The sequence below is a fragment of the Phoxinus phoxinus genome (assembly GCF_949152265.1).
Source record: "Phoxinus phoxinus genome assembly, chromosome: 19".
NCBI classification, from domain to species: domain Eukaryota; kingdom Metazoa; phylum Chordata; class Actinopteri; order Cypriniformes; family Leuciscidae; genus Phoxinus; species Phoxinus phoxinus.
This window is the reverse complement of record NC_136894.1, coordinates 5,625,251-5,646,028: the sequence shown is the minus strand read 5'-3', so window position 1 is coordinate 5,646,028 and position 20,778 is coordinate 5,625,251. Positions and strand designations below refer to the sequence as shown.

The 20,778-nt window shown below is 36.7% G+C and overlaps 1 protein-coding gene across 9 annotated transcripts in view; it reads right to left on the bottom strand.

Moving 5' to 3' along the window:
* adgrb2 (adhesion G protein-coupled receptor B2) overlaps positions 1 to 20,778 on the bottom strand; it is a 303,614-nt gene that overhangs the window by 97,021 nt on the left and 185,815 nt on the right. For all 9 annotated transcript variants that reach the window (XM_079591890.1, XM_079591891.1, XM_079591885.1 and 6 more), the window contains 5 exons: positions 15,714 to 15,822; positions 15,423 to 15,569; positions 10,209 to 10,284; positions 6,872 to 6,974; positions 3,468 to 3,511 (listed from right to left, as the gene is read on the bottom strand). In XM_079591890.1, the coding sequence (XP_079448016.1) occupies positions 3,468 to 3,511; positions 6,872 to 6,974; positions 10,209 to 10,284; positions 15,423 to 15,569; positions 15,714 to 15,822 (479 nt within the window). The remainder of the gene's footprint in view (positions 1 to 3,467; positions 3,512 to 6,871; positions 6,975 to 10,208; positions 10,285 to 15,422; positions 15,570 to 15,713; positions 15,823 to 20,778) is intronic.

Sequence of the window (20,778 nt, the reverse complement as noted above, 5' to 3'; positions counted from 1 at the left end):
AAAAATACTGTTTATTCAACTTTCTATTCAGCGAATAATCCTGAAAAGGTGTCATGGTTTCACAAAATATAAATCAGCACACCTATTCAACATTGATGGTGATAAGAACAGCAAATCAGCATATTAGAATGATTTATGAAGGATCATAATGCCATTAGCATTGTCACGTGTTGGGGTTTCATGTTTTATGGGGACATTCCATAGACATAATGATTTTTACTCTGTACAAACTGTATATTCCATTTCTCCTACTCCTAAACCTGCCCATGACAGAAAAAAATCTGCATTTTTACATTTTCAAAAAACCATAATTCAGTATGATTTATAAGCTGTGTTCCTCATGGGGACCCCCCAAAACCCAAAAAGACACACACACACACACACACACACACACACACACACACACACACACACACACACGAGAGAGAGAGAGAGAGAGAGAGAGAGAGAGAGAGAGAGAGAGAGAGAGAGAGAGAGAGAGAGAGAGAGAGAGAGAGAGAGAGAGAATAACTGCTTACAGGTGTCAGTCAACCATGCAATGCTAATGAATATGACAAACCATGTTTGCCCCTCTCCCACTCCCGAGCTCCATCAATACCCTTAAGCCCATGTAACATCAACACGCTCTATTCACAAACATCATCCGCATCTATAACTGCACGTAATCTGCCCCTCCACATGCAAACAAATTCCACACAGCTTCACTCAAAACAAATTAACCGGTAACAAATACAGCGCAAGACTGACTCTGATAGCCCCCCTGAGTCCATACACACATGCCACAGCTGCACATCCACACTTCTGGAAAAGCATTACTCAGCCGCTGTGCACACATCATATAGTCAGTCCATTACGTTATCATAATCAAAAGCAATGCGTTGCTTAGCACCATGCTTTTTTTTTTTGCCAGTCTTGATTAAAATGGCCCCGTGGAGGATTCGATTTGGTTGGAGGGATTAAATGTGATTTATTGTGATTGTACAAGAGTAAAGCCTAGGCAAGTTGTAAGCTTTGGAAGAAAGAAAATAAAACATTAAAAAGGAAACTCTGGTAAGGTTATTCCGTACATAAAAGAGAATTTATGATTACAAGCCTTGCACGGTGCAAAGTTCATTTCCCCCTCTTTTTACGTTCTCCAGAGATGCTTTTAAGGACTTTGTCCAAAAAAAGAAGAAGAAGAAAAAAAAAAAAAAAAAAAAAAATTGTGAATTAATTAAGATGAGTAATGGGCTTATATCAACATACCTGATTGTAGAGTCACAATGAAATGTCCAAACTTAAGGCTGGTTGAAAACAGCTTGAGTTTTGTGATCAACGGTGAATATATTTTATTAGGATGTTCAGTTTTACGGTCTCAGCGATTTTTACAACTCGAAAAGTATACTTAACATTAAACACACACACACACACACGCTTGAAAATTGCACGTCTATTTCAAGGTGATGTCTAATGTCTGTCATTAAGGTAATGTCTAATGTCTGTAAAGACATGCAAAGTGAAGACATGCAAAAATTAAGATCAATTCTCTGTTGAATCAATTTAACTAATCATGGAAATTGAATCTGCATCAGAGAGCGATGCTTGCTATGAATAAATTAATTCACAGAAGAAGAAGAAAAAGCAAACTGCACCATTTCTCCTTGATTATGCACAGGCACAGTGCAATAACTACAGTGAGCTGGAAGCAATTAGAAATCACTCTATTGTGGTTCAGGAGACAACAATAAAAGAGGAGGCGAGAGAAAGATGATCGTAATCTTGAAAATCTGAAGCTGGGAGTTGTTTAAATGAACAGATAATTGCATGAGGGGGAAAAAAAACAAAACAGTGACAACACAAACAGATCTATATTGCAAGAGAAAATACACCTGAAGTCCAGAGCCTCTAATTGTATCTTCTATACAGTACAGTATCAATCTCCCCCTGCAAGAGTCTGATAATGAATAAAGAGCACTGGATGTTGCTTCACTCCACTGGCTTGAGCTTTGGGAGTGATTTTGCCATGTTTGGGTTTATAATAGCGATAACAATCTCAATATCTCGCCTCTTTTTAATCACACCGGCGCATTCATCTCGGAATGATTTGGAATGTAATTTGGTGGGAGAGGTAATCAGGTTTTTTGCGTTAATTGACTTTGCGGCCTGCAGATAGAAGGGTGTTTCTGCTCCAGTAATTACCGCCCGCCATTCTCCTGTCTAGTCAGGTCTGCCTGTTGCCGTGCCGACCACCTCCCGGTGCGTATTAATGATGCGTGAGGTGTGCTGTGCCAGCGGGGAGTTACACAAAAGGAAATACTCGAGACACACAAGATTCCGGCGTTCACGCACAGGTACATTCTGTCTACGAGTCGGCACAGCAGACGCAGCTGCCATCATAATCAACAGCTTTATCCATTAAAACCGCGACGTTTTAGCTTCGTTGCACCGTGTCCCTCGCTCTGGAAGCGTGTAGCTGGTGACCAAAGTTGCCCGAAGGTCAAGCTTTGGCAACAGTCTCTTTGGCTCATTGTCAAAGAATGACAGTAACTCGCTGTCAGTGTGAATGCATCTCGCGTCTCTCTCTCTTTGTCCTTTTCTCTCTCACCTTATTTGTGATGCTTCAAAAACTCTTTTGTATCGCTCCTCCCCGATATAAACAGACTCCGAGCGCAGATGTTTTCCGACACAAATACAAACAGAGCGTGAACTAGAATACATGCGCGACTCTCAAAAGCTCCTAAATAAACAGGCACACGCAACCAAAGACGCAACCAAAGCATATCAAGAGACAGAATTACATCATCAAGAGCTCACGATGCAGTCAAAATAGGGGAAAAAAACTCTTTTGTTTGACATTTTCTTGTACATCTGTAGGCTGAGAGACGCTCAATGCCAAATTCTACCAGTAGGGGGAGCAGTTTTGAAACCTAGTGCCTGAACTTTACAAGAACCTACTGAGTGAAATAGGACGCAGCGTGTGTCAATTCATAGAGATCCCTCAGGAAAAGCAACATTGTTTAATTTTTTTTAAGACAATGCAGTAATAAAGCTCCCGTCGTGACGACTGACAGGTTTTTTTGGATGGGAATCGCATCACAAGACAATCAAATCATGAGATTGAAGCCATTGTGTTTTGAAAACTGGGAATTGGGTGTCGAATTCTCACTTTGACGCTTGAGGTGAGAAGAATGATGCGCTTATTTCATCTCGCTAATTCAATTAACGTAGTGTCAAAGACTTCATCATGGGGACTCATTATGATCTGCAAATACAAACACTGATGTCAATATGCTCTCAACTGGGTTGAATACATAATATGAGATCTATAATATATGTCAGTGAGAGTCATGTGACAGAGATTGTGTGTGTGTGTGTGTGTGTGTGTGTGTGTGTGTGTGTGTGTGTGTGTGTGTGTGTGTGTGTGTGTGTGTGTGTGTGTGTGTGTGTGTGTGTGTGTGTGTGGAGGGGGTTGCAGATGCATGACTTACGGGTTTCCGTAGTCCCAGACCACACACTGAGGATCTGTCGTGCCCTTAGAGGAGAAAGAAGACAGAAAGAGTTACGAATGACTCCAAAACATGACAATAAGTGTTGCATGGCAGTACAGCAGAGAGGAAAATGTCATAAATATTGCATTTGTCTCTGTGAAGGGAGGGAGAACATATGTGAATTTCATTGATTTATATAACAACATATCAAAACCAGGTGGCATCTGTAAACAAACAATGATTGGCGTTCATTTGAAACATGTGTTGTTATAGCCTGAAACCTAACGAACAATGTGTTTGAATTTGAATTTTGAATTTATTGAAGGATAGCCTCTTGAGATGCAACATCTCATTTTCAAGAGGGTCCTTTATTTTGTATCATATTTCTGACTCAATGATTTAATACAAATATATTCACATATTGCACGTGTGATTAAATTGTCCTTAACCTTATACAGACCCAGTTCTAGTGTGTGGACAATAATACAAAAAATGTATAATAATAATGAATGAATGAACAAAGTATTAAATATAATTTTTTTATAATTTGAATTTATATATAAATATATTTTTTATATGTATATATACTTCATATATGTCATAAAACTAACTGTAAAGTGTCCATCTAGGTGTCCATTTTATATTATGATGTAAAAGTTGGTGTATTTCACTATAGTAGGGGATCATACACAGAATATGCCATCATTTAAAGCTCAATACATTTGAAGAGAATGACTTAGAAGACTAGAAACTAGAAAGAGTTTGAAAGGTGACGTGCCTACAACCGTAACCCTGAAAATGAAATGTGGAGGCAAGCAAGTATATACATATATTATATATTCATGAAAAAGTTCATTAAAAAGGTTAATCAAAGTTGTCCTAAGACAAGAACGAGTATTGTTCAAAATTCATGTATAACTTTGATGAAAGGTTTTGATCCACTTAAAATGTTCACTACTATATATATATATACATATATATATATATATATATATATATATATATATATATATATATATATATATATACATATATATATACCAATTATATACAAGTACCAATTTATGCATTTAAAGATTTATTTATACATTTCAACATTTATTAAATTATTTAATTTTGAGTAATTTGGTCATACAAAACTGAGAATGTGAAATACATATAAATAATAATATATATATAATAACAGAAAAATGTGTATTCCCAACTGTCAGACAAAAATACTAATAATACTAATAATAATGATCATTTCTCTTGAGCCCCGAGTGCAAACTCCAGATGAATAATTTAAAAAAGAAGAAGAAAAAAACTCTTCTTCTTAATTCATTGATTGGTTAGAGTCTGGGATGATGCTCAGTGTGAGGCTCTAATCAGTGTTCAGTGGTGCATATCTGGATGAACAGCTCATTATCGATTCTTCAGCGAATCAACCGGTATAATTGACTAATCTGGCTCTGCTCAAGTTATGCCTACTATGTTTTTTTAGGAGGAGGAATCCCAGACGGGATCTTATGACCTGAGCAATGATCACCTCTGACCTTCAGGGGTACAACAGACAACCGTTACGGCTGCCAGAATCAGAGGGTCTTGTTATGTGGTCTCAGAGAGGTTGTATACTTCAAATGAGGGCAGGCTCAGCGAGATACAGACACTCGCACTGTTTTAAACATTTCATTGCCCCCAAGTGGTTAAGCAACGCCACACACTGGATTGGATCAAATGATTGAGTCACATGTTGACAGCTGAGACAAAGTAATACGTGTTTGAATGACAGATGCTTGACACGGTCACAGTCCCCTCCGCAGAGTCCAGAAATATTCACACAGCTGTTTGATCATTATAATATGTGACCCTGGACCCCAAAACCAGTCATAAGTCGCACGGGTATATTTGTGGCAATAGCCACCAATACATTGTATGGGTCAAAATTTAAAAAAAAAATAAAATTATGCCAAAAATCATTAGGATATTAAGTAAAGATCATTTTCCATGAAGCTATTTTGTAAACTTCCTACCATAAATATATATATATATAAAAATATATTTTTGTGAGTGGATGCAGCACAATCACGAACATAAATGGAAACCTTTAAAGGAGATTGTCTCAATGTTTTGATTTTTTGGAACCCTCAGATTCCAGATTTTCAAATAGTCTCGACCAAATATTATCCTATCCTGACAAACCATACATCAATGGGAATCTTATTTATTCAGCTTTCGTGTGATTTATAAATCTTAATTTATAAAAATGTACCCATGTGACTGGTTTTGTGGTCCAGGGTCACATAAGTCTAGTAAGACAAGTTTTAAGTGTCCGGTATGGTGTCCATTCCCAGAGACACAAACAGATGGCTTTCTTACTCCCATTCATAATGAGAACAAATGAACGGAGCATTTTTGTCATCGCAGGTGGTAAACAAAACATGCAACCGAATACATCATTTCATTTTGGCTCTCAAATGACTGACAGGCGGATGACATCGGCGATCAATAACTGGGACAAACGTCAGCACAGACGTATTACGACTGATGAATGGGGACGAGCGCCCGCCAATGACACATCTGGAGTGCACCGCCTCCATTTCCCAGCATCCCCTGGGGGTCAGGATGGCTCAGGCAGGCTGTCTCAGAGCAGCTGTCCACATAGAGAGGACAAGTCCCAACACACAGGCTCAGATCCCCCCCCCCCCCACCCCCCATGTTCCAAACATCTGTGGCCAGGGCACCGCTGCACAATCTGGACACGACCCCCGCCAAGGTCTTTCGTATGCAGATGGGGCTCACCCAGGACCACGGCTGAGCGGGGCACGACCTCGGTGTGACGAGGGACGTGTGCATAGAAAACGTTCATGAATCACGTCCACATTCCCAAAACTCACGCTTCCAAGGAGGAGATAGCAGGTAAAGGTTGCCATGGCGACTCGGGGAACATCACAATGGCAGTGTTCTCTGCACAGCTGATATCTGCACTGATGCACAATCCAATCTGCAGGTTTCGCGTTTTGCATAAATCCTTGCGGGTATATTTTTATTACATTTTTTTCCCCACCCGTATAAAATATTGAGAGCCTTTATGTGTAGTACTTTATGTCCTGTGTTTTTAGGGCTTGTTAAAGATGTACTATTCATAAGAGAGGATTATTAATAGAGGGTCATCGTAACAGAACTGTATTTCGTGCCTGATTAAGGTGTTCAAATAGACTCACTGTGCTAGAAGTTTGTGTTCACACCATAGCAGAGGCAATTTGTCAGCATGAGTGAATGTGCATTGGTTATAGGTCTTAAGAAATGGTACAGTTAGACCAAAAAGGGGAAATATGAAAACATATAAAAAGACATAAGTTATCTGTACAGCCTATTACAGCCTAATGCCTATTACAATATGAATAAAAGCATAAGATACTTACATTGAGCAAAGGTGCAAGTTCCACTGATACCAAGGGCTCGGTTGGTTTCGGTAAAGGACGCACCGTCACTGTCAGAATCTTTGAGGTGATCACGAATGGATCTCTGGAAGGAAGGAACATAGAGCGAGTTAGATCCAAAATCGTCTTCAGGCTCCATTTTACATCTATCGATGGGTATCAGGGTTGAGCAACATTCAGAATTTAAGAACGGTCTCCCTTCTTGACTGAAATGGCCACAAAACATACAGATGATCAATTGGAATTTGAAATTAATTGACAGAATAGTGAAATTTGAAACTGAAATTCAAACAAATCCAACATAGTCACTCAACAGAGGATTTTTATAAGTTACACATCTTGTGTCAAAACATAATTGCATCATAAATTCTGACTAATTCTGCATATTTATTCCCATCTTTTTTCATTAATTTTGTTGGGGAAGTAATATATTTAAGTAAAATGTAACCCTTGTATGTTTCAATTCTGAGTGTGATTTTTATGTTTCAGGTTAAATTGACCCTAATTGGAATCAATACAATTCATGAAAAATCACACCATGGGGAGAAAAAAAAAAACCTTTATATTTTAATACTTTAGCACATTACAACTAAAATAAACATGTGAACACATTCTTTTTAAACTGTATTTGACAACTATTAGGATAAAAGTTTCTGCCAAAGGCCTAAATGTACATTTAAATACCATCAAAGGGTCATGTTCAAGACCCTAAACAAGAAATTGTCACAAAATGTAAAAAAATAAAAAAATAAAAAAATAAAAAAAATAATAATAATATATATAATAATAATATATACATATAACCAGTATTTTTGATAACTCAATTTTATGTTGCGGGTCAAATTGACCCGCCAAATAAAATTAATAAAAGTTAATAAAATTAATAAAATTAAGTAATACAGATACAAAATCTATCGGTGGCATGTCAAATATCGCATAATCTACATTTAGAGCATTTTAATTTTATGTCTACTTACTTTACTTCAATTCTAAATACAATTCTGCATGCTGTATGCCACCTCAATTCAATTTGATCCAACTGAATTCTGAATGGTGCAGAACCCTGGATGGTATTCAATGACAGAGCATGATACAATGGCTGAGTGCCGCTGCGCACGCGTCTGTGTGTTTGTGTCTTTTAAATCCATGGCAGAGCTATTTTGGACCATCCTACGCTAAACAAATCCATCCATTTTTGGTGTGTGTGAGAGTGTACGTGTGTGTGTTATGGAGAGAGATAAAACTTGTGTATCCGTGGGAGTTGGGTCACATGGAGTTACATTCTGTCACAAACAAATCGGGCAGGTTAGTTCCCTCTGGGGCAGTGGGAGCAAGGATCTGTCTTCTGCGCAGAAAATTAATGAGACAAAAACCAAAAGCAGACTAAAAACAAACAAATAGCCCTGATCCCATACATATTCAACAAGCCCTGTCACAATCAACCACAGTGAGGAGCAATGACCTGGATACCAGGACCTGTAACATGGCTCACAATAGAGACGGAAGCAAACACAAGCAGCGGTTGCCGCCACACTTGTGTGTTCCTCGTCAGGGTTGAGAGCGCTGACATGCTCAGTGAGTTTGGACAGTGAACTACAGACCCCAGCAGGGCTTGAGCAGGACACAAGACATTATTTTCCGAAAAAAATATTTTTCTTAAAAAATAAGCCTTACACTTGCCCTAACCCCGCGCAGCATGATTATTTTTCATAAGTACCTCTTATGTCCACACTCAAAGTGCAAATGGTGCGTGACTGTAGGAATATGAACAAAATATTTGTGAAAACAGTCATTGTTAACCCTGAGCTCCTAAAAAAATACCATATGAGATTTTGTCATATTTTCCTCAATTGCATTTGTGTTTTAGCCAAATAGTTTAATTATTGTCACAATGCATAATTTTTATTTCGAATGAATCGTGAAAAAAAAGTAGTTATGTTGACAAGATAAAAACTTGTCATAACCAAAATAAAACTAATATAATTAGAAAAAAACAATGCACCCAAAACTACAAAATTATATTTTATAAAATAAAATAAAATGATAAAATACTTTTTTGTTGTTGTAGTTTTGGGTGTTTACCAATTTAAAAATATGGGCACAAATTAAAGGTTTATAAAAATAGCCACAAATTAAAGGTTAATAAATCATTACAATTGTATTACCTGCCTATTACAAATTAAATTGTCACTAGATAACAATGATGATAACAACAGAGAAATGTTATACATTTAATTGAATCATTTTATTGATATTATAAATCAACTCATAACACACAGAAAAATAGATCAAATATAACTTCATTCAAAATGTAAAACTACTATTCAAAATGAATTTCGAATCACTTGTGGTCAATCTCTGTGAACAGAGCGAGAACAGCTGAGTCAGTGTGATAAGGCAGGCCAGCTATAGTGTGTAAGCTGTGTAACGTGGCTAATTTGAGGTTTTAAGAGCCACATCCCTGGGCACAACATTAGGATATCCATGGCATGGATCATGGGATTAACAGGTAGAGCAGGAATAGGAGGTATTATAGGAACAGAAAGCACTGTATGTCCATTTTAGTCTGCTGGTCTAAAACCAGTACAGAGTAGAGTATGGCAGCTCAATGAGCCCACAAAGGTAGCAAAATTTACTGGATTCACAACGGTTATGAAGTATAGGTGGGACACTTTTAGTCATTGAGATGACTGGGTAAATGTGTCCCGTTTAACCTGAATTTACCATATGAACTGTCGACCTCCCATCAGAATATAAAGGGTAAGGTCAAGACCTTAAAATAAGCATCTTAGCATATAAGCTCATTTCTCGACAGATTAACACAGGCTTAATGATTGTTCCACTCAAACCCTGAAAGTTCACATTTTGGTAATTGTGCAAGGTCTCAATCGTAATAAGTAACATAATGATTGTCCTTGACATAGCTTTCAAAAATATATTAAAACACGCTTTATTTCGATAGTCCACTTTAGACATTCTACTAACTATAAGTAATTTTGCAGCTACATGTCAACTAACTTTCATTAGAGTATTAGTAGACTGTCTGCTTAATATATGCTAACACTTTATTTGGTTGGTCCCCAAACAGACATTCTATAAGTAGCTTGGCAACTACAAGTCAACTTGTTCTCCTAACCCGAACCCGAACCCTAACACCTAACCCTAACCTAACAGTCTACTAATAATCTAATGAGAGTTAGTTGACATGTAGTTGAAAAGTAACTTATAGTTAGTAGAATGTCTAAAGTGGACTATCGAAATAAAGTGTAACCAAACACGCAAACGCACGCATTCACACACATTGAAGGACTGGACTTACTTTGGTGGGGGCATGATGAAGCCGAGGGTGCGGTACAGGATTGCTCCGATCACAAAATACGGTGTGTCGTCTGATTCTACAGGACAAAAAGAGTCACATTATCAAAACATACTACTTGTAATATTTGGAATGTCCCAGTGTGTGTGTGTGTGTGTGTGTGCATCTAAATTATTTTAATAAAAAAAATGTACATCAAATGTGAATACATGAAGGGAAAACAAGCATCATTCCTTTTATCCACATACTCGTATTCAAATATGAAGGGAAAAAATGATCACATCAGAACAAACATTATGACCATAGTAAGCAGCTCCAGCTGAGTGAACCAAAAATACAAAGCAGAATATAAAAGAACGGCATTTAAGAAAACTCTTAGAGAGAGTCCGTGCATAGCTTGACATTTAAAAGACAAAGAAAAGAGGACTTTCGTCGAGATATATGACAACCGGTTCTGTTCCCAGGCCATCTGTCCACTCCTCCCCACTGGCTCCGTACTCTCGTTTCATCTCTGTGGTTTTCATATCATTTGTTTTGTTCTCTCCTCTGCACGAGTGCCCTGCCTCCACATGCACCTCATCATCTGTTCTTTTCTCAGACACTATTTATCATGGACCTCTTTCTTCTACATCCCTCCTCACTCTCATGCAATTCTTCTTCTCCTCGGAATGCTTTTCCCTCGTCCCTAAGTAAATGCCATCATATTTCACTTATGGAGGACATACTTTGGACAGGAAGTGAAAGCGATACAGTAATAGGTGATGTAACGAGGCTAAAGTCCATACTTCATTGCTCTATTGTCTTCACGTGGCCATGGAAGTCCTCACAGCTATTCAGAGTTCAGTCGGAGATGGAAAACGAACATTTAGACCTGTTCTAAGGCACTGCAACTTTTATGAAGAGAAACTCACCCAAGCATGGCTGAATTCACCGTTGCAATGTCCACTGTCATTATGCAATTTAAGGTTTAATAATTGAGCTTGAATAGAGCTGGTTAAAATCACTGAACACAGTATGCATACTCTCTGATGCAAAAGAATATTCCTGTAACAGAGTATCATAACGTGATAATGTGATCTCATTAGCATGTATCATTTGTACATTTGTACCTCTCTAATGTAATTTATGGTTTAGAACTGTAGAATGTTTATTAGATGTTTAACATACCATACATAACATAACATATACTACATATAATACTCTGTTTATAATACTCAATTTTTATTGTGAAATGCACTTTATAAATGAATCTGAAAATGAATCTGAAAATGTTTCTCTTCATGTATGTTCTAGTGTTGTTTTAGTATTACTTATATGCTATTATGTATTCTTTTTATAAATTGAATTAGCTTTTATTTCTGTGTTTTAGTAATATTGTTATCTGCTTTTATGATTTTTATTATAATTTCAAACCTGTTTCATTAAAATTTTAGTTTTAGTCATTTTCGCACTTCAACTTCAGTTTCAACTTATTTCAATTATTTTAAACATTTAAAAAAGGCTATATATATATATATATAGTCAAACCAAAAAATATAATACGGTATATATATATATAGTCAAACCAAAAAATATAATACGGTATATATATATATATATATATATATATTTTTATATATATATATATATATATTTTTTTTTTTTACATATTTTGTTATTACAGTTTTAGTTGTAAAACAAAATATTTAAAATATAATAAAAATCATAAAAGCAGATTAAGCAAAATTACAAAAATTTTAACTAAAATGAAAATAAAAATATACAACTAAAAGCTAACTCATATATATTTATACTGCACATATGTATAATATAATTTTGAAAATTAGAAAATTATTCTGTCAATACATTTTATGGAAGTGCTACTTTGGAACATGTGCTAAAAATGTGCATCAGCCATTTACACAGATAATTCAATGTCCAAAACCTCCAAACACCAACTAAATGACTCTTGTAGCTCAGTTTGCTGTTGCTGAATGAATAAAGGGAGGCGTGTATCACCCCTTCACTGAGAACGGGGACGTCAAAAGACAGATGACGTAACACATTCAGCGATACTGCAGTTCTCATCAGCCTCAGCAAATCAAATGCCAATCAGCTCCACAGCGGTTCTGACTGCATGTTAAACTATGAGTTAATGGATGACAATCACACAACAAGCCCTGATGGTCTGGTCTGAATGGAGCCTGACTTCTATTTTCCCTCTATTCTCTGAGCTATCACTTTAACAAAGCTATTTTAAGAAAGGACCATGATGAACCTTTCCTCCTTTCTATAAAAAAGCGTTCCGGACAAAGCTCTGCCCAGGGAGCCATCTTATCTCCGATGGCAGTGGGCAGAAAGGGGAGTGTGTCGGGACAGGAAGTTTTTGTTATTTCCTGCTGGGCGGTCCTCCACGGGTACGCAGGTCAGTAATGGTTTAGCCTGGAGTTGTTGAGACACTCGACGAGACACTAGCATTAATGGTCATTTCTTTGATGTCCTTTTGTTTCTTTTTCCATTTCATTCAGCTCTCTTCAATCTTCAAACCAGCTCTTCTCCACCCACATCCCATGTTTTTATTCTCTCCGGCAGAATATCTCTCGTTTTTTTTTGTTTTTTTTCTCTCTCCCTATCTTAGAAGTCTGAGAAGTGAGTGTCTGTCATGCTGGCAGATCACTATGATTTTCATTGGCCCATTTATTCTTCCAATTCTCTCAACCGTGTTCTCTGTCTCTTCCCAAACCGCTGACTGATTGCATTCAGTTCTGTAAGGCCACATACAAAAAAAATGCAGCTAAACACAACTTTACACACTTTTCTGTACTGTACACACATATTTGGTTATTTATTGGTGTACAGGAGTTCGACTGCGCAGTAAATACTTGAATGGGGAACGATGTTTGAATGGCAAATGTCAAATCAACAATAGCACAATTGGTTTTGGAATTTGTCAAATCATGCTAACATAAAAATAGTTTTACAGGTTTATTTAATTTTTATTATTTTCTTATCAGTGCATGGACATGGATATGTTTGGAAGCTTGTTTCTGCCACAGAATAAAACATTTTAAAAGATAATTGTGACTTTTTATCAAATAATTGTTAGTTTACAGCTCACAATTCTGATAAATAAAGTCAGATTTGCGAGATATAAAGTCAGAATTGCGAGATATAAAGTCAGAATTGTGAGATATAACGTCAGAAAGAATTGCATGATATATAAAGTCTCAATTCTGAATTTTTTTCTAAAGTTATAAAATCCAGTTCTAAGGAAAAAAAAAACTTTCTCGCATCTCTCACAATTCTGTCTTTATAACACAATTGCAACTTTATTTCACGCAATTCTGACTTTATAACTCGCTATTGCGACTTAATATCACGTTTATTTTTACACTTTATACACTTCATATTACATCTGTGATGTAAAATCGCAAATGTGAGACAAAAAGTCAGAATTGTGAGATAAAATGTCGCAATTAGCTTTTTTTTCTGTGGCGGAAACACGATTCCATAGAAATGGCAAAATATATAAGGTAGGAGGAAACATTTTATTTCAATGCTTTTACATTTACTTTATCTTTTGAGAGTGAAAAGAAAACTGGTAAAAGATCATTTAAGGTGGGAGCAAAAACTGTATTTCAGTGCTTTCGCAAGCATGCAAAATTTCTTGGGGGAATGCAATAATTTACCAGAGAACACAAAAGTGTTGCGAGCAAATGTAAAATTTCTTGTGGGAATGCTAAGTTTAGAGAGTGAATGCATAAGTAGAAAATATATTTTTTTCTCCTATCATTTCCAGCACTATGTCCCCTTATGGGCTCTGTAAATATGCAAATTTGTTCTGTCATGAATAAATTCTGTCGCAAATATATTTCGTTCTTTTACCTGAAAGGCGATACTTTCAGTCCTATGGTTTAGATTTGTCCCATTTATTAACTCCTGCTTTCTGTATAATTTAGGTGGCAGCCACTAACAATATAATCATGCATATTCAGGATAACACACTAAATGTAACAACTAATCAACTTTTAGGTAAGAGGTGAAAACACTTCCCATATTTATCTATTTCAAATCATTTTGGAACTGTATTTTGTCGCTGCTACTGTAGATGTCCAATGTAAATCGCTGATTTAGGTGACTCATTCCCACATTTAAATATGGTTGCAAAACACAAAACTTGGCAGTGTGTATATGTTCTAAGAATGGGAAAAAGTAAAAGAGTCAGGAGAAAGATGTTAAAGAATGTCAAATGTGACAGGGAAGAGAGTCATATAACATGCTAGGACACCAGAGCAGTTCACATTAAGCAGCTGAACCCTGACGGGATAGTCAGAGACACCAGGACCTCATCAATAACAATGATGGAGCTGCATGCAGAGATGCAGTGGAACTCACATACTGTACCGGTACTGTTACATGATGATCGAAAAACACAGACTTTATGAGGGAAAACCTACTATGATGAAAAAAATAACTACCAGTACCATATTTCCTTTAAATTGATTCCATGATACACCAAACAAAAAGTGTGTATTTACACGTTGTATATGTCACATTTAAATATGACTTATGCTATTATTATTTTTTACTTATTCAAATGTCTTTAGTGTGTAATGTTGCTGTTTGAGCATGAAAAAGATCTGCAATGTAACAAAGCACAAATTCTCTGTCAGTATAAGCACTTTCTGAACTCCCTGAAATGCCTTGATTGTAGTCTTCCGGGGAACATATGCTTCACAATATTCCTCATTTAAATAATTCCCGCCCAAGGCATATGCAAAAAGAAAAAAAGGGAAAAATGATAAGAACATAAAAAAGGGCAAGGCCTGGTTGAGTTGTGTTAGTAGTGGGTTGAAAATTACTGTTATGGTAAGGGGCGTGACATTTCGAAAATGTGCTCGAAGCGGTTGACCAATCACAATACACTGATCCAGCCGACCAATCAGAGCACATTGCGCTTTACAGAAGGAGGGGCTTCATGGAGACAGGAATTAAACAGAGCGTTACTGACAGACTGGGAAGTGAGGAGCTGCAACTATGTCAAATTAGTGAACAAAATAAGTTTTTTGAACATTCAAGCATAAAAACCTATTCTAGTAAATCCAAAAAACAAAACAAAATCAAGACTTCGTATAAGGGCATCATATGGCCTCTTTCTCCAGACAGGATTTTGCGAGCCGGAATTGAACATGTATTGCCCTCAAGAGCACAATTGCACACAACATATCTTGCACTCACCATCGGAGGACAAGGTAAAGACTTCCTTGGGGATGAAGAGTTTGTCGTCTGAAGAGCGTGCCCAGTCTTTCATCCCTCTCCTCCCCTTCATGGGGAAGTTGATGTCACTGGAAACAGCCGAAACGGGCTCTCGCTGGATGGTGATTACTGTCAGGACCAGAGAAAGACAGATTAACATTCTGGAAAGTTCAAGTATTAAACGCTTCACGGAAGCACTTTTAAGAGATGTTCACTGCAGGACAACATGACCTTTATTTGTGGCACTACTGCGTAGATGCCATGGGAACTCACTGAGGTTGTTGGTGACAACCAGAAAGCTCTGGAACGGCTTCTGAGCCTCTCCAATTAGATGAATGAAGTCTTCCACAACTCGCATCAGATACACAGAACCCGGAGAGACCTGGAAGGAAGTCGCATAATCACAAAAAATACACATACAAACAAGATATGAGGTTTATTCAAGCCCCGTTTTTGGGTATGATCTCTGAAACATACCGTTCAAGAGTTTGGGGTCAATAAGACTTTATATAAATGATTTCTTTAGCCCCCAGTTTCACAGACAAGGCTTAAACCTAGTCCCAGACTAAAATGCATGTTTGAGTTGTCTTAACTGAAAGCAACTTGCATTGTCATAATCTTAAAATATGTCAGTGCCGTTGTTTTGTCTAAAGATGCACACCAGTTTTTTTTTTCTTTTTTTTTTTCTATGGCATGTTTATAAAATATACTTAAATATCCTGATTGAACTAAGGCCTAATTTTGGCTTAATCTAAACCATGTCTGCTCTTGAGCAGCAAATCAGCATATTAGAATGATTGAAGGATCATGTGACTGAAGACTACAGTAATGATGCTGGAAATTCACCTTTGCCATCACAGGAATAAATAAATTCATATAAAATATATGAAAATAGAAAACAGTAACTGTAATGATATTTCACAATATTACTGTTTTTGCTCAAATAAATGCAGAATTGGTGAGCATAAGATACTTTTTTTAAAAATCTATTAAAAATGTCTTACCAACCCCAAACCTTTGAATGGTAGTGTACATAATAACGCTCATAATTCCCAGACAAACATAACTTAATTACCATAAAAAGTTTGCTGTTAAAGACTAAAATGTAACTAATACTTGTCAACAGTAAACAAATAGTTTGTTACTGAGAAAACAATACATTCTACCTTCAAATACTTTTCATTTTCAGTACATTTTTTATAAAAAAAAAAATCAGTTTACAGCCCGATAGTGGGAGTTTATGATGCAGCCGTGAACCGATGATGGAAAATAAGCATCCACAAGTCAGATGAAGCACAGTATATACCATCATTCCCCCGCTCTCCACTCTGTCATGTTTATAAATTGTCAGCGGGTTTTAATTCACCAGGCCTTTGTTCCAGAAAACAGCATGCCACGTGCACATTTCACAGTGAAGTTCATGAGAACATGGAGCCCATTCCTCAATCTAATTGGAATTTTGCTCTTCCTCTCGTGTGTGGAAATGAAGCCATTCGTGATTGTCCACGGAATGTATCGTTACTCCGTGCCGTAGGCGAATCAATCCGTAGCATTTATACACTTTTGGTTTGCATTCGTTTTGAATTCATCCCAAATGAAACGTTTTCTAATATGTGGCAGATGGCGATTCTATATGCATTCGATGAGAAACAAAGCAGATTGGTGCTCGTTGTTGGTTTGAAATGAATAGGAGGACAACTGACATCATTCTTTCCCAAGCAGGCTTCTGGTATCTTTCACACACACACAAAAAAACTTTCTTAGTCTGGGGAAAATACGCTAGCTGACTGAACATCTTGGAAATGGAGTTGCCATATCTGAGTTTGGACATTCCAATTGGTAAATTGTGGCTTCTGTGGAAATGTATACGTATGCATATATATTTATGTATAATGACAGTTAAAGTAAATTCAACTGATTTACCATATTATAATGGCAAATGTACACAAAATTGAATACATCTGGTATCATAACCAAAAAAACACGTCAATTCAACAATATTCTGAAATATACAGTACCACAGTTTAAAAAAATGACTGTATTCACATACAATCATATTTACATGGTATACCAAGGTAGTTTTGAGAAGTTTTTGGTCGTGGTCTTATAAAGTTACATCTACAAAAACATGGTATACCCATTCATTCAAAAAGAACATGGTATATTTTCCAAAACAACTTGTTATCGTACTTTAAAATGTACCATGGAGCTTACGTCAAGTAATACAAATAATACAAAGGCTGTACTTAAATCTTGGATTGGTTATACAGTATATTAGCTCAATATCTCTGCTATTTATAGCTCTTGTTGTTTTTACACATTGTAAGTGTCCAGATGTTGTGTCAAACTATGAAGGACAACCAGGCTGAGACAATCACAAACACAATAACTCACATATACATGCACTATAAATTGAATTAACAGTGAGAGGCTGTGACGTGTGACCATGAACGGGTGTCACGTTTATAAATAATGCTTTTGTTCTCAGAACCTCACTTTAACTGAAAAAGAAAACTGAAAGAATATTGGCACAACAAAATATATAGGCTCTGATAAAACACAGAACCTTTGCACATACCATCATATTTATTCTTTAACAAGGCAAATATTCCCACTTAAGAGTCAAAATGAATTCAAAATGGTCCCTTTTTAATCCCTGTGATTGATGTATCAATGTGTTTTATTCGAAATAAACAAAAAAAGTTAAAAACCTTCAGCTGTCAACACTTATTCAGCACAGGCTATTGGATAATACTAACCAAGTGCTTCAGCAAACTCACACTCGTAAGTAATGCCCACGTTTCACCATCCAATCAGTTTTCGGCTGTGTCTGAAATCACCCTCTGTACCCTTAAATATGGCACTATTTGAAGCGACAGACATTTGTAGTGGTGTCCAAAACCACAGAGGACGTTATCGAGTGCACTCATTTAATCCCACAATGCACCTCAATAACGAGTGTACAACTGATGTACACTCAACGGCTAGAGAATACCCATAATGCACTGTGAGAATCGTGCCGAATAAATTCCAGTGTCTCACCAGAAGATGGCGCCCACAGCTGAATCATCCATTCATTCCTTTTTTTAAACTGATGGTCCAATGTGGGTAAAGCGTAATATCATACAGGTATAAATTCCTTTTTAATGGATTAATAAATTGCTTATTTAAGGTTTATACATGCTAGTTTCAATGACAGAGTTCAGAGTTTAGAGTCCTACTGGTTTGCTAAGATTCAAATGTTTATTAAACAGCAAGCACAGACTATGCAAAAGCACCAAATGTATCATGGTTTCCTCAAAATAATTTTAGCACAACTTTTTTCAACATTAATATGAATAAGAAATGTTTCTTGAGCACCAAATCAGCATATTATAATGATTTCTATTGGATCGTGTGACTGAAAATGACAATTTATGGCACAAGTGGGACAAAATGTTGTACAAATGGCTTACATGTTTTACACTGACAAAGTATCTATACAAAATGCACACTTCCCCTTTAAGACTCTGGCAGACAGAATGCGCATTGAGGGGACATTGTGAACACTCCAGCAGGCTCGCAGGAGAAGATGATCATTTACTGAGCAGGGAGAGCAGGAGGTGTGTCAAAGATTTGCCTGCTCAACTGTGCTTTAACACCAAAATCTGGCTCAGTCACGCTGAGCTAAGCACCTGGCGCCCGCATACATACACAAACATAAACGTTCACTAGAGTCACGAGCATGAGCAGCACAGACTTTGCTCGGTATGTGACCATTAGTCACCATTACCTCCACACACTGTATCCCATGCCTATAATTTCAAAAAAAGAACTACACTATACACATGATGAAACGAATACTGTATGTTTACATCAGAAGTGACATCAGAGGCTACAGTGCACTGTAATGGCGGCGGGGTTCATTATGGGAGCAGGAGGGCTGTGTGGCATCAAGCATTCTACATTGGTGTAGAATGACACAGTATTGTATGTTTTGGATCATGGTTGACAAAGTGTTACGATGCATTTGCTAAGATTTTAGAAAGTTTTTGAAAGAAGTCTCTTGTGCTAACCAAGGCTGCATTTGTTTGATCATGCAGTAACATGCATTACTGCATGATCTATTTGGATATATTTCTATAATATATTTAACTGTAATTTATTCCTGTGATGGCAAAACTGAATTTTCAGCATCATTACTCCAAAATTCAGTGTCACATGATCCCTCAGAAATGCTGATTTGGTGCTCAAGAAACATATCGTATTATTATGATCAATAATGAAAACAATTTATTTTCACGACGCGTTATATTTTTGTGGAAACCAGGATAATTCCATGATTTTTTGATCAACACAAAGTTCAAATGAACAGCATTTATTTGAAATATAAATCTTTGCATTATTGAAAATGTCTTCTATGTCATTTTTGATGAATTTAATGTGTCCTTGCTGAATAAAAGTATTAATTTCTTTCAAAAAAAATATTACTGGCCCCAAACTTGTGAACGGCTTTGCAGAAATAGTACACCTCTCCTCAACAGGTCACATCATTTAAAGGGGTTATGACAAGGATTTTTTAAGTTCCTTGAGGTTCACTTATAATGTTAATAACATTTTTGCACAATACACGTTCCTCTTTACAAAACAAAATGCTCCGGACAAACATATTATTCTCCAACTTACTTGTAGTAATTCACATGACTTAATGAATCAAACATGAATGGAGCACAAACAGTTAAATGTGACTGGTTTGTTCAAATCCCTACCTCAAAATATGAGCTATAATTATATGCTCGCCTAAGCAAGCACAACTACAAATTGGCATATAAAATAAGACTATTAGCTAAGCAGCTTTTGCTGTTCCACATAAAAAGAGTAAAAAAAAATGGATGTATTTGGTAATTCTGACATGATGCGCACTAAATCTGGACTGTAAAGAATAACCATCCCATAATTCCAAGTAATTTGGCATCAGCAGAAAAAGTGTATGTTCTTAAGTGAGTCAGAATATGATCTCCTGCAGTTAGTTTCGGCCTCAGTGAATTAGAAAAAATAAGGCTTCATGGATAGTTGAGTTTGAGGAAAGTTTATTATGCAAAAGTGTCCTGGCTTGACATCGAAGACACCGTGGACCAAACTGCACAGCATCTAAAGTCAAATAGCGTCTAATGGAGCGGTGTAATGCAAAGAGGCAGCTATAACAGCACATCCCTATCCCAACACACTGTACAGTCGGTTTCTATTACATCCAAAGCCTGGTCTGATGTCTGATTACATTTGTTGCTAATCTTTGCGATCAGACCTGGCTTTGATGACACAGCTCTGTCTGAGGGGAAATGAAAACTCACGGCACACA